Raw genomic sequence first — 15200 nt, forward strand, 5'->3', positions numbered from 1 at the left:
ATAGGGCTTTTTCTTTACCAAGGTTTCTACTTTTATTTAATCAATATAGAAGTTTGTTATTTGAAAGAAATAATTTTATAATATGGACATAAAAATCTCATCCTTCTTTTATCTCAACCCATATAAGATATTTATATCCATATTATATTCCTCTTACCAAACATAGCCTAAGTTTACATTTGCTGGACAATTTCCGAGGTGTTTTACACCAATTTTCCTTTTTTAGAGGATGAATAATTTTCCATCCAATTTTCTTTTTTTAGAAGATGAATAATTTTCCATTTTTTTTTTCAGGTAATCATTTTCCATAGAGGCGTCATTATCTTTTCACAAATATCTTCCTGTGGTGGGGCATACTTTCAATTTGTTCCATCTTAGGTTTCGGGGATTCCACTGTTTTGACCTTTCCTCTCCATCTTGATCGTCGGACAGAGGTGAAGGGCCTCGGTTCTTGAATTTCGCTCGATCTTCTTGACAGAATCTGGTCTCCATTGCTCGTACGCTCGAGTCAGTGCATACCCTTGTCGGTTTTTATTTCGATTTTAATTCATTTCCCTGCGTTTGAGAAATTTTCTTGTCCATATTTTTGAATTATCCACATCCGTTTATATATACCCATCTGAGACCCGGCGATGATAGAGGAGTAGTGACTGAAGTTTGCTCTGTTTTTCCCTCTTTCTTGGGTCTCTCTGATCCTGTTCTGGGTCGTTCTGTTTCTTCCAAAGTTGAATGCTTTAAGAACAAATCCCAGCTGTTTCGATCTATTACGTCTAGGGTAGGATTTTGTTTTCAATTCTTTTTACCCAGCTGAATGGCTCGCTTGATTCTTCCGTACAAAGCTTCGACTTTTGCAAAGACAAATCTGTTCGGTTGGATCTCCTTATCTCCTGTGATTACTCAAACTCAGACCTTTGATTGACATTCGACTTCTTTTTGGATTAAATACGCCAGTGGAATGATGGGACTAGTTTGCTCGTCCATATGAATGAGCCTGCACTCGTGTCGGCTCATTATATGCAGGCGCGTGTCTAGTTCCATTTTCGTGGTTCGCCCGATGGAGAATCGTCATCTTGATTATTCTCAGTTGAATGCTTTATCTCTTTTGCTTCTTATTATCGTTACTCTTTTGTTTTTGCTAAAGGGTTTCGATTTCTTGCTTCTATTCAGGCTTCTCGTGGTACTTTGCACATCAAGTCGGCAAGAAATATAATCAAGTGTAGGCCTTTCGCTAGCTCAGAGGTACGGATCTTATTTTGCGCTTTTCATAGAGCAGGATATCTATTTTGAAGCAATTGTGGTATTGAGCTTCACTTGGTAATTGCTTCTCCATAGGTTACGGGCAGGAGGAATTATGGGATTTTAAGTGCTTCATTGAGTGTAAGTTGCTGCAACTAAATTTAATCCTTGTTTGGGAATTATACCGGTAGTAGAAACAATACAACCTATAGTTGTCTGGCCATTGGCCGCTGTAGTCATAGTTGGCATGCAGAATATTATCTAGTTTATTGCCGATTGAACCTGATTTTACCCTAAATGTGTACTCAGAGAACTAAGCAAGCGAGCAGGTTAATTTGTTCAGTTGCCACAGAGGCTACACCTAAGCAAGTTGAGGAATCGCAGATGGATGCCCCAAAAGAAATATTTCTGAAGGATTACAAGTTGCCAGATTACTATTTTGACACGGTATGAATCGCTTTATCAGCCAAGCGTTGTGAGCTTCTTGGATTTTCTGCTTAAACATGCTAGATTATGTCTCCTTGTAAAACTGTCATTCAGGTGGATCTGAAATTTTCACTGGGTGAGGAGAAGACCTATGTCAGTTCTAAGATAAGCATTGTTGCCAGAGTTGAAGGTAGCTTCATGACCTGCTCTACATGTGTTATGCATAGAAAGTAGAAACTATCTATGAATGCGAGCTTTGTTTTTGTTTTATTATTAATTTATTTTGGGCAAAATATTTGTGAGGCAATCTTGCAGTTTTCTATCTGATGACTAACAATGTAAACAAATAGGTTCTTCTGCACCACTGGTTCTGAATGGACAGGATTTGAAGCTAGTTTCTGTCAAGGTCAATGAGACGGAGCTGAAGGTATTTACATAGCACATTAAGATGTTCCCAAACCATCACTTCGTGCTTGAATTGCAAGCCTGACTTAAATTGTTTTCACTTTTCATAAGGAAAATGTGAATCTGGTAATGCTTAAGGAAAATATGTCTCTAGTTCTTCCCAGAGGATTGAAGAGCATTATGGGGGTTGTATTGTTTCAGTCTTTTTAATGCAAAGTATCTGCTTTGTAGGATGGGGATTACCATTTGGATTCACGCCATCTGATTCTTCCATCACCCCCGAGCGGTGTATTCACATTGGAAATTGTTACTGAAATCTATCCTCAGAAAAACACATCATTAGAGGTGAAAATTGCCTTGTTGGCTGAATTTTTTCCTGGTATTTCCTCTTTATATTCTCTAATGTTTTGTTTATTTTAATATTTATTAGGGCCTCTACCAGTCATCTGGGAACTTCTGCACACAGTGTGAAGCAGAGGGTTTTCGTAAGATCACTTATTATCAGGTCTGATTAGTTGATTTAGCATGTTCCCTTATTCTTTTATTTGTCGAGTAAATGATTGTGAATTCATTATCTTCATGGATGATTTTTAATATAAACAGGACCGCCCTGATATTATGGCAAAATATACTTGCCGAATTGAAGCTGAGAAGGATCTCTATCCTGTGTTACTGTCCAATGGAAACCTTATAGAGCAAGGCGATCTTGAGGTTGACTTTACTTTTTTGTGCCAGTTGATGAAATTTGAAAGTTTGACCGTCAATGGATCATCAATTACAATTTCATTCTTGCTCTTGGAGCAGGGTGGCCGTCATTATGCCCTTTGGGAGGACCCCTTCAAGAAACCATGCTACTTGTTTGCATTGGTAGCTGGGAAGTTGGAGAGCAGAGATGACTCATTCATTACTCGTTCTGGACGTGAAGTGTCCCTGAGGATTTGGACTCCGTCGCAAGATGTGCCTAAGACGGGACATGCCATGTATTCACTCAAAGCAGCTATGAAGTGGGATGAGGAAGTATGTTTTCAGTAGCTTTTCTATATTTTCTGTTGCAGTCTCTAGGTTATGTAAGCAGCTGCCATTTATGACTTCACTTGTGATTTTTTCGTGTGACAGGTTTTTGGTCTCGAGTATGACTTGGATCTCTTTAATATTGTGGCTGTTCCAGATTTTAACATGTATGTGTTACCTTGGTGATGTTTAAGTTGATGGTGTAATTGTATACTCAATACATCATATTTGTTGATTACTTGGATTATGATTTCGTTTCAACTTTCTGTCAGTGATAGTGCTTTTGTTTTGTATTCACAGGGGAGCTATGGAAAACAAGAGTCTGAATGTAATGTTTCTCATCTGTCTCGAGCTTTCATTCTCCCACAATCAATCTTCTCACTTACCAATGTTTTGGCAATCATATATGGGTTTGTTCTTGCCAGATTTTCAACTCAAAGCTTGTCTTGGCATCTCCAGAGACTGCTACAGATGCTGATTATGCTGCAATTTTAGGAGTTATTGGCCATGAGGTTGATATATTTTTCTTTGCTGCCAAAGATTAATTAAATTTTGATTTATTTTAGTAATCTGTATGGTGGGTCAATCATGACTTGGGTTTTATATTTTGTCTATGGTGCAGTATTTTCACAACTGGACTGGCAACAGGTCTCTCTCTCGCACCCATGCTCGCACGCACATCCCCTCACACCCATACCCACAAATAACCCTGCAAATCTTATGCAGTCAGCATGCCACATTATGCTTTGCACTATATAACTTTTACCTCATTTTGTGATGGCATCATTTTTATTTTTCTTCGGTGGGTTGTTTGAATTGATTTCAGAGTTACATGTCGCGACTGGTTCCAACTCAGTCTAAAGGAAGGGCTCACTGTTTTCCGTGATCAAGTATGATGGGTTATTCGTTACTTCAAAAAGAAAAAAAAAGTTATTATCCTTTTGTTACATGAATTTCAGAATATTTTACGTATGATTGGCAGGAATTCTCCTCTGACATGGGAAGCCGAACTGTAAAGCGGATTAGTGATGTTTCGAAGCTTCGTATTTATCAGTTTCCACAGGTTTGTCTTCTCATGTTTTCAGAGACCTTATGCCTTCCTCACTCATGCTTTTTCGTGGGAAGGATTTCGTGGAATTATCTATGTATTAATCTTGTGGGTTAGCCATGGTTATTCTTGAAATAGAATGATAAAGGTTTTCCACTTTGCTGATAATCCGGGCCTGTTTGTTAACTTGCCCAATAGTGAAAATTTATATTATTTTGTTCCTAGAATTAGATTTATAACATAATCGAGAAGTAAAAAAGTTGATTTTTTGTTCCCGGGAACAATTTTAGAATCAAGCACCTATTTTCTCTCTTTTCTTGTTCTTATTCCCTCTTTCTTCTTCTTCAATTGCCGCCACTACTGTTCGCCGCCATCCGCCGCTGGTCGCCGGCGATTGGTCCGGCGAGCTCATTGGAGGCTCGCCAGGCCATGGCGAGGTCTAGCGAGCTTGTCGGAGGCTCGCCCAGCCATCGGCGAGGTGGGCCTCGTCGGGGGCCTCCCTCAGCCACCGGTGAGGCTCAACCTTGCCTAGATCTAGTGAGGCTGAGCTCGCCCAGCCACCGGTGGGGCTCGACCTTGCCGGGGCACTGCGAGGTCGACGTCGCTTGGCCAAGGCGAGGTCGACCTCACGGTGGCTTGGCGAGGTCGACCTCACCGTGGCCCGGCGAGGTTGAGCTCTGCGGCGGCCGGGCGAGTGCCACTCGCCCAGCCACCGGTGGGGCTCGACCTCGCCGGTGCACCACGAGGTTGAGCCCTGCGGCGGCTGGGCGAGCTCGGCCTTGGCAAATTTGGGCGAGGCCACTCGCCGAGCAAGGCTCGGCCGAGCCTCGCCCGTTGCCGACAAGGCTCGGGCCGACGAGGCACGGCCTAGCCAAGGGTTGGTGACACTCCGGTGAGATCATTGGCCCTTGTCTAGCTGGTCGCCGGTCATCCTAAGGTCGACGACCAGTCACCTTGAAGAAAGGAAAAAAAGAAAAAAAGGAAAAAATAATGAAATTATTTAAAAAATAAAAGAAAATGATTTGAAGTAGAAATTTTGAAGCACGATACCAAACGCAATTTTATTCCGGAAATTGAAATTTTAGACAATTACCAAACGGCTTAAAATGTTTATAAATTGTTCTCAAAAACATAATAAAAAATAATAATTTATGATCAGAAATTATTCCCGGGAATGGAAGCGTTACCAAACGCGCGCCTTTCTTCTCCAATTGTTTGGTCATATTCTGCTTTCCCTATTCCTTTCAGGATGCTGGTCCAATGGCTCATCCTGTGCGGCCACATTCTTACATCAAGGTTTGCAGTCAAATATATGCTGTTAATTTAATTTTGTCTTTCAGTGATTATTCTCCCGGAATGCTTTATTAACTTTTTCCATATTCTGTTTCTCAGATGGACAACTTTTACACAGGCAAGTGTTTCCTGGGGAGGCAGTACATTTTTTCCTCTAATATTTCCTTTTCTCCTTGTTTTTGTTCTTTGACATCTCTAACTCTAATTGTTTTGCAATCATTTTGGATTAATACTTGTGGATTCCCCATCTCATGACCTGCAGTCACGGTAGGTTTAACATCTTCTTGCTTATTGCACTTCATACTTTGATTCTTTTTGTATGATTTCTAATACTCTTTTTTTTTTTGGGTTGTTTCTGATGGTCTGTAGGTGTATGAAAAGGTTTGACTCTTTATCTGGACTTAGAAATATTTTTGGTGCATCAAGTAATCATATTTCATGTTCAATAACCTGGGATTAAACTTTCAGGGAGCTGAAGTTGTGAGGATGTACAAGACCTTGCTGGGTAGTCAAGGTTTCAGGAAGGTAAGGCTGAGTGTTATCATCAGGTTGTTGGAGAACCTAAAATTGATTCTCAAGCACAGTTATCATCTGTCTCGGTCCTGACAAGACCTCATCCTAAGGTCGATACTTCACTCTATCTTCTGTTTCAGGGTATGGATCTGTACTTTCAGAGACATGATAGTCAGGCTGTCACCTGTGAAGATTTCTTTGCTGCAATGAGGGATGCAAATGATGCAGAATTCTCCAATTTCTTACTATGGTATACTGCATGTTGCCCTGACGTCTGCTAGTTTAATTTCATGTCAATAACTACATATGACTGTATTCTAGGTACTCGCAAGCTGGGACCCCCATGGTAAAAGTGACATCGTCCTACGATGCTGAAGCTCATACGTTCTCCTTGAAATTTTGGTATGCATGCAAACAATGAAGCATTAGTCTAATCCTTTCATCTTTCCAGCTTGGTTAGTGTGTTGCCTCATGACTCTTGTTATGTGTAGCCAAGAGGTACCACCGACTCCAGGGCAGCCAGTTAAAGAGCCAATGTTCATTCCCGTGTCGGTTGGTCTGCTGGACTCGACTGGGAAGGATTTGCCTTTGTCCTCAGTATATCATGATGGGACATTGCAATCCATAGCAAAAGACGGTCAGCCAGTCTACTCTACAGTTCTTCGTGTTACCAAGGTTTGTTGATTTCCTCTCATGATCAGATATCCATCACTTTTTTTAACTATTCAGTAGTTCGGATTTAACCTCTTTTACGGTTTGACAATGCAAAGCAGAAAGAAGAAGAATTTGTGTTTGCTGATATAAATGAGAGGCCGATCCCATCTCTCTTGCGGGATTTCAGTGCTCCTATTCGCCTTGAATCTGATCTCACCGACAGTGACCTCTTTTTCCTCCTTGCACATGATTCGGATGAGTTCAATCGGTTTGTTCTAACGAGCACACTTTTTTTTTTCTTTTTCATTTTTCATGTACAGATGTTTTGCCTTACCAACTGATTGAGGCGCCTTAACACTTTTATTCCTGTGTTAGTTGGGAAGCGGGGCAAGTGCTGGCCAGGAAGCTGATGCTAACCTTGGCTGCTGATTTCCAACAAAACAAACCATTGGTTTTGAACCCCAAGTTCATTCATGGACTCGGAAGCATCCTCTGTGATTCAAGTCTGGATAAAGTAGGGTCTCATTCTTACTTAGATATGCTGATATAGTGATTCTTTCTCTCTTTTCTTGGCCTCCTCAAGAGAAGAAGATTACTGCTTAGAAGAACCTTGACATTCTTGGTATGTTCAGGAATTCATTGCGAAGGCAATAACTCTTCCTGGTGAGGGTGAGGTAATGGACATGATGGATGTTGCGGATCCTGATGCAGTTCATGCTGTTCGAGTATTCATCAGGAAGCAGATAGCTCAGGAGTTGAAGGGTGACTTAATAAGCACGGTAAACATTCTGGTACTTTTATTTTGTACAAGAAAAAGGTGTAATGTGTCTGATGAAATTATTGAGCTTGCTCTTCTCTTTAAACCTCCAGGTTGAAAAGAATAGGAGCTCAGATGGATATGTGTTTAACCATGACAACATGGCAAGGAGGTCTCTGAAGAACACCGCCCTTGGTATGTGTTTAGCTTTTTAAAGTCAATGTGTTTCAGATTCTAGCATAAGAAAGCTATAGTTTACTGACCAGTTTGCATCTTTCTTTTTTAAAAATTATAAACCAGCATATCTGGCTTCTCTGGATGATCCAGAGTGTACCGCGCTTGCTATGCATGAGTACAAAACTGCCGCAAATATGACCGAACAATTTGCAGCTTTGGCGGCAATCGCCCAGAATCCTTCTCAAACTCGTGAGGAGGTTCTAGCTGACTTCTACAGCAAGTGGCAGCATGACTTCTTGGTAATATCTTCTTATCCATTCTTGAATTCCTTGGTTGAGAATGTGCCTGCGACTCTCTTTTTGGGGGAGAGAATGAATGGGCATTGGTTAAATAAGAATTGTGCCTAGATTTATTTATGAGGAAAATACAACTTCAGTGTGTCCTTATGTGGAAAAACTTTGGTTTTGTTGTAAATTTTATTTTAATTCAGCTGTTTAGTGTGTAATATAGCGTTTAAATGCTTTTCTTTTGTGAAATTTTCATCCATTTTAGCATGTTTTGGATTCATTTAGTGGGTGACATTTGTAATCTTGAACTGTTGTCGGGTATATTCTTCAATGACATGTTTCAACCTCTTTGTTGAAGGTGGTGAACAAATGGTTCTCTCTTCAAGCAATGTCTAACATTCCTGGTAATGTTGAGAATGTCCGGAATCTCTTAAACCATCCGGCATTTGATTTGCGTAATCCAAACAAGGTAAGTGCTCGCTCCAGGGATAGAAGTATGTTCATCCTCAGCTGCAATCTACATGCATGTTGAACTCTTTTGCATTCCTAACCGATCTGCTTTTCCTGGGGATAAGGTATACTCGCTCGTTGGTGGGTTCTGTGGTTCTCCCGTGAACTTCCATGCAAAGGATGGGTCGGGCTACAAGTTCTTGGGAGAAGTTGTGGTACAACTAGACAAGATAAATCCTCAGGTTGGTTTGAAAGCCGTGTTTCATGTGATGGTATGGTAAGATACGTCTGCAGCGTAGGTAACTTTTGTTCTTATCAGCATATTCTCTTGATAAATTTCAGGTTGCCTCCCGAATGGTCTCTGCTTTCTCAAGATGGAGACGCTATGATGAGACGAGGCAGAACCTTGCTAAGGTAAGGAGTTCCGGTCATGGATGCTGTTTTCTGTACCCTCTTTTTCTTCACTTGCCAATTTCATTCACTGATGCCATTTTCCATGCCTCTTTTACAGGCGCAGTTAGAGATGATCATGTCTACCAATGGACTGTCCGAGAATGTTTTTGAGATCGCCTCGAAAAGCTTGGCGGCTTGAACGTCACCTCTACTTGGTGTTTGTGCGGTTGTTCCTATGGTGGTGAGTTGCAAGTCATCAATATATGTGGAATGTCTTTGAGAAAGAACCATCATAATAAGTGCTTAATCTCCTTGCCCCGAAACAACTGTGGCACGCCATATTTGCTGTGGAAATTATGTATGTGGGTGATGTGTTAAGAAGGGAAAGTTTCAAAGACTCTGGCTGGGTTTATATTTTTTACATATTCCATTTGCACTTTTAGAGGAGCAGCGAAGTGTGAAACACTCAAATATCACTGTGCATTGCTGAATAATTCTGAACTTGGTCAGCAAGAGCATGCTTCATCACAGAAAACTAATGATCCTGAAAGGACTTAGCTCCGTAGGTAATACAGGACTTTCTTCTAGTGTGCCTAGAGATCCGAAGACACAGAAATAAGAAGACATTTTGCTTCAGAAAAGCTCTCCCGAGCTTAAAAAAATTATTGTCAATGATAGACAACAATTCTATAATGGATTGTTCATCGATCAACTCAAGCTTGAGACATTGATATTCCCCGTCTAATTAATCATTTTACCATTTGATGAACCCGCGAGTGTTCGAACTTATCCAAACGAAAGTCATATTTTCTGGATATATCCTTCCAAATTTTCTTGCACAAAACGAGTGTTACAGATGTTTGGTGTATTCTTGAAAACATGAATACAATGAAAATAAGTTTCTTTTGTGCTCTGCATTCACAGGAAGTTCTTCCTCTAACATTGCCCAGAACGGGTACTTCTGCAAATTCGTGAGAGGTTAAGGATTCGAAAATCTACGGAGGCAATGAGTCTCATTCTTTTGAAAGAAAGCTTAAGGATTTGAACTCGAAACCTCAAAAGTAAAAATAAGAAAAAAGCGATTCAAGAAAATCACTAAACCTTCTGTCTTTTTTTGAAAACAAGAAGATACGAAATTCATCTGAATAGATGCATTCTACTATGAGCTTGGATCGTATCATAATCACTCATATCTTAACCGGCAAGCACTCTAGGTATTTACTACTTCCAAATAGGAACTCTTCCCTTAATGGCACGCATTTAATGTTTGCTATTTGCATTTCTGTGCAAGTCATATTGATCCCTCTCCTTGCATCAAATACAGAATCCTCCAAATAAGCTGGGTTTTCCCTCAAGCCCTTAACCTTTGATACACTTCTTGAAAAGTTCAAACCAATAAAGTTTTCATGCCGAAAAGGGAAAGAAAAAACTTGTTCTTGAGGAAAAGAAGGGGCTAAGGAGTAACCACAGTTGTTGTAAATGGTGGATAATGGCTCTGCCACTCGTCTCCCAACCCTCTGACTTGCCGTACGGGGAAACAAGTGAAGTATATGGAAACCCTGCATTTAAGTGACGGAGGGCACATTGATCTTTTCCCCGTTTTGGAGATGGAATGCGGGAAGATAAATTGGACGAGAAAGAGAGCCAGAGTTGGTGTGCAAAACTGGAGCTGAAGGTTGTGAAGAAGAAGATACCCTGCAAGAAGTTTTTTTCTTGTGAGTAAGATGAAGGTGGCTACATGGTGAGAAGCATTCTCCAACTGCTGGAATTAATGAAATATTCTTGGCTAATTTCGTTTGTTTTTCTTTGATTTGTGATATTTGTATGCTGTTGCTCTTAGTTCTTTCGATCGTTCTTGTTCATGAGAAAAATTCTTTTGATCGTTCTTGCTCATGAGAAAATTTCCACATCTTATTTCTTTGCAAAGTAAAATGATCGTCGGGTCTTCAATTCCCTGCAATTAATGTTGATAGTGGCAAAGGCGGAGTTCTAATTTTTATCGATTCATACTCATCAAACTCCTGGTTTATTTTGTTGAAATGAAAATAGTGAAATCCTTATATGGGCATAGGTTAGTTCTTACACCTATATATCATGTTACTTGAAATTGGTGATGCCAAAAGTTTAATTACTTCTGCAACGATCCTGGCTGGTTCAATTTTGCTGTCTTAATATTCTGGTAGTGTTGCTTGGTTTGTCAGCCTACTGTGAAAGTGATAAGCTAAGATTGTGTTATGTCGTGAGCATTTCGGTCGAGATTGATTAGTTGTTCTGCCGTGAGTATGTGATGTCCGAGATGGTTTTAAAGAGTATCCGTTCTATGCTCTTGATCTGATTCTTAATTTTATTGTGGCTTCAACCCATGTTTGATAATTGATTCGTTGCGGTGTCTGATAATGCATGCTTTCTCAAATCTCAAGAAGAACAACTTCAGGGTGGACGAGAAATCACATAGTCGTAAGCTGCATAAGAGCAAATTCTAGCCAGGATGGCCCTGAATGTGATGTCCCCGGGATTCGAAATCGGATGCAACCTAAAATTTCAGCAGAGATGGGAGTTCAGGAATGGCGAAGACAACTCGTCAAGTGACGACAAGTCCAATTCGAGCCACCATCAGTGTCAGAGAAGAATGAACTGGTCCATGATCAGATCTCTCTAGGAGACAATGAGTCCAGCTATTCTAGGAGGCCTCAGGAGAAAGAACAAGCGGCATGCCCTGATGGAACAGATCAGGCTGGTGAGAAAACCAAGAAGGTGAAAACTAGGAGTAAGAAGGATAACTCAGTAAAGGAAACAAAGAAGAGGCAAGCCAGCACCGGAGCCGGTACTAAGAAGCGAAAAGGAATTGCTTATGATCCTTCCATTATGAAAGAGCTTGGAGTTTTCACGAAGTCTGTAGTGCAGGAGCTCGAAGATGAAAGGATAAAAATGGTTGCGTGGATGAGGGAGGAAATCGACAAGATGGTGTCTGGAGACGCTTCAGCGCCCGTGTTGAGGAAAGACGGCACTTGCAGTGGAGACAAGACCGAACCAGCACTGCGCCATGAACATGTGGAGAACGATCAGGCCCGGCATGGGAAGAGCTCTGCAAAGGGTGTCGTCCTGGCTCTTCAAAGTGAAAGGCTTAAGAGTCGGACGAACCGAGGACGAAACAAAAGAGAGGAATTGCAATTGCAGCATCAGAACAGCATTGAGGAGAACGTGAAGATGAGGGATCGGACTCGTGCCAACGATGATGCCAGAGCACAGAAGCTGAAGCCAGGCAAGAAAAGGCAAAGCAAGGGCAGGGATTCCGCGCAACCAGCCAAAAGGAAAAAGGCGTCGGATCCCACTACTTGTCCTAGGCCCGCTGAAAATCACGTAAGCAATGGTCACGGTTCGAAATCGATGACAAACGACAGAGAAGTCCCAGAAACTAATGAACCGTTACAATCTACCGATCCCTTGAAGAGCAATCTCCAACTCCTGCCGACCAAGCTTGACCTGAGCAAGGGTGCTCTGGATTGGAACATTGGGTTCCTGGAAAGACCCTTAGCAAGCAAAATCACATCCGACTCAAGCAATCGCCAGGTGACTCCAAACAATCAAGCTAATTGCAGGATGTTCGAGAAGGAGAACGGGCAAAACTCAGGTTTCCTTTCGCAGATCAGCAGCTTGTCCGATCACTCGAATCCTACAGGTTCCCCGAAATGCTCAATGTTCCCTACCATCTCGAAAGCCGATGCTTTGAGCGAAAACTGCCTGCACAGGATCAATCCTGTCCAGTCGAGATTCTCTCAAAGAGAGACTCTGAATCCAGCAGGAAGGCTCGGGAGCCTCGCTCAGGCATGTCCTAGAAAAGAAGGCTCTTTGAACCGCGGCGGTGCCTCGGAACCAACCGCACAGGCCAGGCTTCCCACGACACTCTATCAGGGCATGGACGCAAGCTTCAGCAACGACCAGCCTTCGAGTTTGGAGAACTTGCTCCGAGCGAACGAGAGCACGCTAGGACTGAGACTGAGCGGCGGAGCAATGTGGAACAACAGGCACAGTCTTTCAGACTACCACGTTCCTAACAGCTTCCTCAGCCTCATGCGTCCTAGCTTCGACGGTCGGCTCGCCACATTTCAGAGCCCAGATCCTAAAAAAGGTTGTTGATTCCCACGATGGAATCTGTTCTTTCGTGAAGCAGAAGTATTGATGAATGACTCCAATCTACAAGCCAGAGATGCCTCGTCTGCTGCTTTTCTTTCCAAAAATTTTACCATCAATTGACTTGCCTTGATATATCTAGATGCAATGGTACATTTTGTGTTCATCTTTGAGTGAAACGGTCTGATGCAGACAGTACAACTTGAATGCTCCTTGTCTCACCATCCCACAAATTTCTGAAGAACGTCTCCCCCTGCTCAAGCATAGATGTGACTGAACTGAAACTAGAGGCGATCATTTGGCCACATGGAATTCGAAATGAACTTAACTCGCTCCTACCCGCCACCGATCACCGAAAAAACATAAAATGGGATTCATCGAGCCTGGCCTAGCTCGGTCTTAATCAAGATCTGTCGTGGTCTTATCGACCAAGTGCACTTTATTCAAGTCCACTCTCATATCGATTTCATCCATCCCGGCTTCTCAAGCAAGCTTGTGGATCATGAGTAGGGGGTAAGTAGTTTTAGGTTTCATTCAAGTTTCACCCGAACTCTTAATTTAATTATTGTAATGAATCATCACATCTAATGATCACCATTTACTACAATCTACGGATCACAATTTATATTTACATATACAAAGATTATGAAATATTGACTAAGTAAAAGTTCGGTCATAGATTTTAGCTGAAATGGATGTTCAAATTAATAGTTTCAAAATACGCACCCATCGTTGGACACCATGAAATGCGAAGATATAGAACAAGAAAAATACAAAGATTTGTTTTAGGTTCTAAGTGAAACTAAGGTTCTAGGTTATTAGTTTCATCTAGAACTTAAAACTTACCTATTAGAACATATTTACTAATATTTGAAACCTACAATCTATCATGCATATCCTAAAATAAGAAATCGGATTGGTAGGAAAGATCTGGTTCTTAGGTTCTCGATTTTATCTAAGGGTGAGCATAACTACCCCGACTGGATTGGATTGGTCGGTTTGGTCCGGTTTCCAGGGGCGTCAGTTCAGTTCCTAGTTTCATAAAAATGAAGTTGGTGATTTTGATCCAATTCTCGGTCCAAGGGAGAACCGCATCGACACTTTTTATAATAAAAATATATCTTTTAATTTCTTAAAAATAGCAACAAACTCTAAAATTGTAATAACTCTAGTAATTTTTTCATTTTTTTTGCTAAGTGGCCTGTTTTGTTGGACCTGACCAAAGTGGATCAGCTGGATTGGCCAGTCCGATCCTGATTCCAAAAGATGGAAACCGGTCCCCCTGATTCTTAGGTAGAACCGAATCGGATCGGGAGCCGATGATCCCTAATTTTACCTTTAAAACCCTGCTCACTCCTAGGCTTTGTGGTCAGATCCGACCCGCGTAGAGGAGGATTTGCAGCAGTTACGATGTCAAAACTGGCCATCTTGCCCCCATTCCCCAAACGCATGGTGAAATAAAGACCACATGGCCGGTCGGAGACAGGGAGAACAGAGGGCAGGAGGGCGGTGCCCCCATCTCTTGCTGTCGTTATTAGGCACCGAACCCAAACCTGCCCACCTTGGACTTTGCATAGAAAATGATTGAATCGTTGAACAATTTTCACGATGAACCAACGGGAAGAATTCTCGGTTTTCTACACCTTTGCCCCCCCCTCGTTTCCTCCCTTCTCTTTCCAACTTGACCTAGGAATTAGTCGACAACATCCAGATGCGAACAAGTACGCCCAAATTGAATTGTCTTCCCTATTATCTTGTCCGCCCTTTTTCCCTATTCTACAAGATTTCAAATGCGAATTTCTATATTTTTTTAAAGATTCGAGAGGTTTAAAGTTCGGCTAGACTTGTCAAAATAGGCCAATGATTTAATTTCTTAACTCATATTTAATGAACTGAGTTGTTAAATAAATTAATTATATTCAGTAAATAAATTTAGAATAGTAAACCAAAAATATGGATGTCATTAAGTGAGTTTACAACTTACCAAAATCAAACCCACTTTTATGGTTTTATTTATCACTCTCTCGCCTTTATTTAATCTTGCACTTGCTTGCTCCATGCTCTCACTTGGATTTGGGTACGAGTTTTCCTTTGTTGGGTTAAATATGAAAATATTTTAGTAATATGGATAGAGTCAAGTGTACGTCACTGAATTTTTATTATATAAAAATCGAATCAACGCGAATTTAATGTATTAATTTAAGTCGGGTCGACCCAACTCAATCCATCTGATTGATCGATTTTAGGTTCAGCGAATGTCAAATGTCAAATAGTATATTTTCAGAGGATCTTGACGCGATGAGTGACGTTTCCACTTCAATTCGGGCGAAACGTGCTCTTGTTTAGTGTTTGGTGTCCCGGTTTAGACGTTCCCGGTTTAGACGACCGTGCTGACGACATGACCAATTAGGAAAAAATA

General features: G+C 41.3%; 2 protein-coding genes across 7 annotated transcripts; both read left to right on the forward strand.

Annotated features, from left to right (window-relative positions):
• The first annotated feature begins 350 nt into the window (after positions 1-350).
• On the forward strand, positions 351-9050 carry LOC104441733 (puromycin-sensitive aminopeptidase). 6 transcript variants are annotated; one of them, XM_010054936.3, is made up of 33 exons: positions 351-507; positions 1168-1239; positions 1333-1377; positions 1546-1683; positions 1777-1852; positions 2013-2089; positions 2299-2412; positions 2498-2572; positions 2671-2778; positions 2872-3084; positions 3184-3245; positions 3379-3406; positions 3504-3590; positions 3701-3726; positions 3905-3968; positions 4061-4141; positions 5375-5422; positions 5519-5537; positions 5682-5686; positions 5789-5800; positions 5888-5944; positions 6073-6182; positions 6254-6334; positions 6424-6607; positions 6706-6854; positions 6962-7100; positions 7219-7365; positions 7457-7538; positions 7644-7819; positions 8166-8276; positions 8383-8499; positions 8600-8671; positions 8769-9050. In XM_010054936.3, the coding sequence occupies exons 4-33, from the start codon at positions 1621-1623 to the stop codon at positions 8847-8849; spliced, it is 2664 nt and encodes an 887-aa protein (XP_010053238.1). In that variant the 5' UTR covers positions 351-507; positions 1168-1239; positions 1333-1377; positions 1546-1620; the 3' UTR covers positions 8850-9050. The 6 variants fall into 6 exon arrangements, with proteins under 6 accessions (XP_010053238.1, XP_010053239.1, XP_018727791.1 ...); XM_010054937.3 differs by having other exon boundaries at positions 374-497; XM_018872246.2 differs by having other exon boundaries at positions 416-434.
• Positions 9051-9245: 195 nt separating this feature from the next.
• On the forward strand, positions 9246-12924 carry LOC120292850. Its single transcript, XM_039311315.1, has 2 exons — positions 9246-10391; positions 11071-12924. Exon 2 carries the CDS (start codon positions 11516-11518, stop codon positions 12785-12787), a length of 1272 nt encoding a protein of 423 aa, XP_039167249.1. The 5' UTR covers positions 9246-10391; positions 11071-11515; the 3' UTR covers positions 12788-12924.
• Positions 12925-15200: the final 2276 nt, after the last annotated feature.

The sequence above is a fragment of the Eucalyptus grandis genome, chromosome 4, assembly GCF_016545825.1.
Source record: "Eucalyptus grandis isolate ANBG69807.140 chromosome 4, ASM1654582v1, whole genome shotgun sequence".
Lineage (NCBI taxonomy): Eukaryota > Viridiplantae > Streptophyta > Magnoliopsida > Myrtales > Myrtaceae > Eucalyptus > Eucalyptus grandis.

Bases quoted from the DNA above. Each gene is read 5' to 3' on its own strand.
- LOC104441733 (XM_010054935.3), top strand. From the start codon at position 812: ATGGCTCGCTTGATTCTTCCGTACAAAGCTTCGACTTTTGCAAAGACA. The intron at 3,727-3,904 runs GTCTCTCTCTCG...AATTGATTTCAG, and splicing joins CACAACTGGACTGGCAACAG to AGTTACATGTCGCGACTGGT. The intron at 5,945-6,072 runs GTAAGGCTGAGT...CTTCTGTTTCAG, and splicing joins GTAGTCAAGGTTTCAGGAAG to GGTATGGATCTGTACTTTCA.
- LOC120292850 (XM_039311315.1), top strand. From the start codon at position 11,516: ATGAAAGAGCTTGGAGTTTTCACGAAGTCTGTAGTGCAGGAGCTCGAA.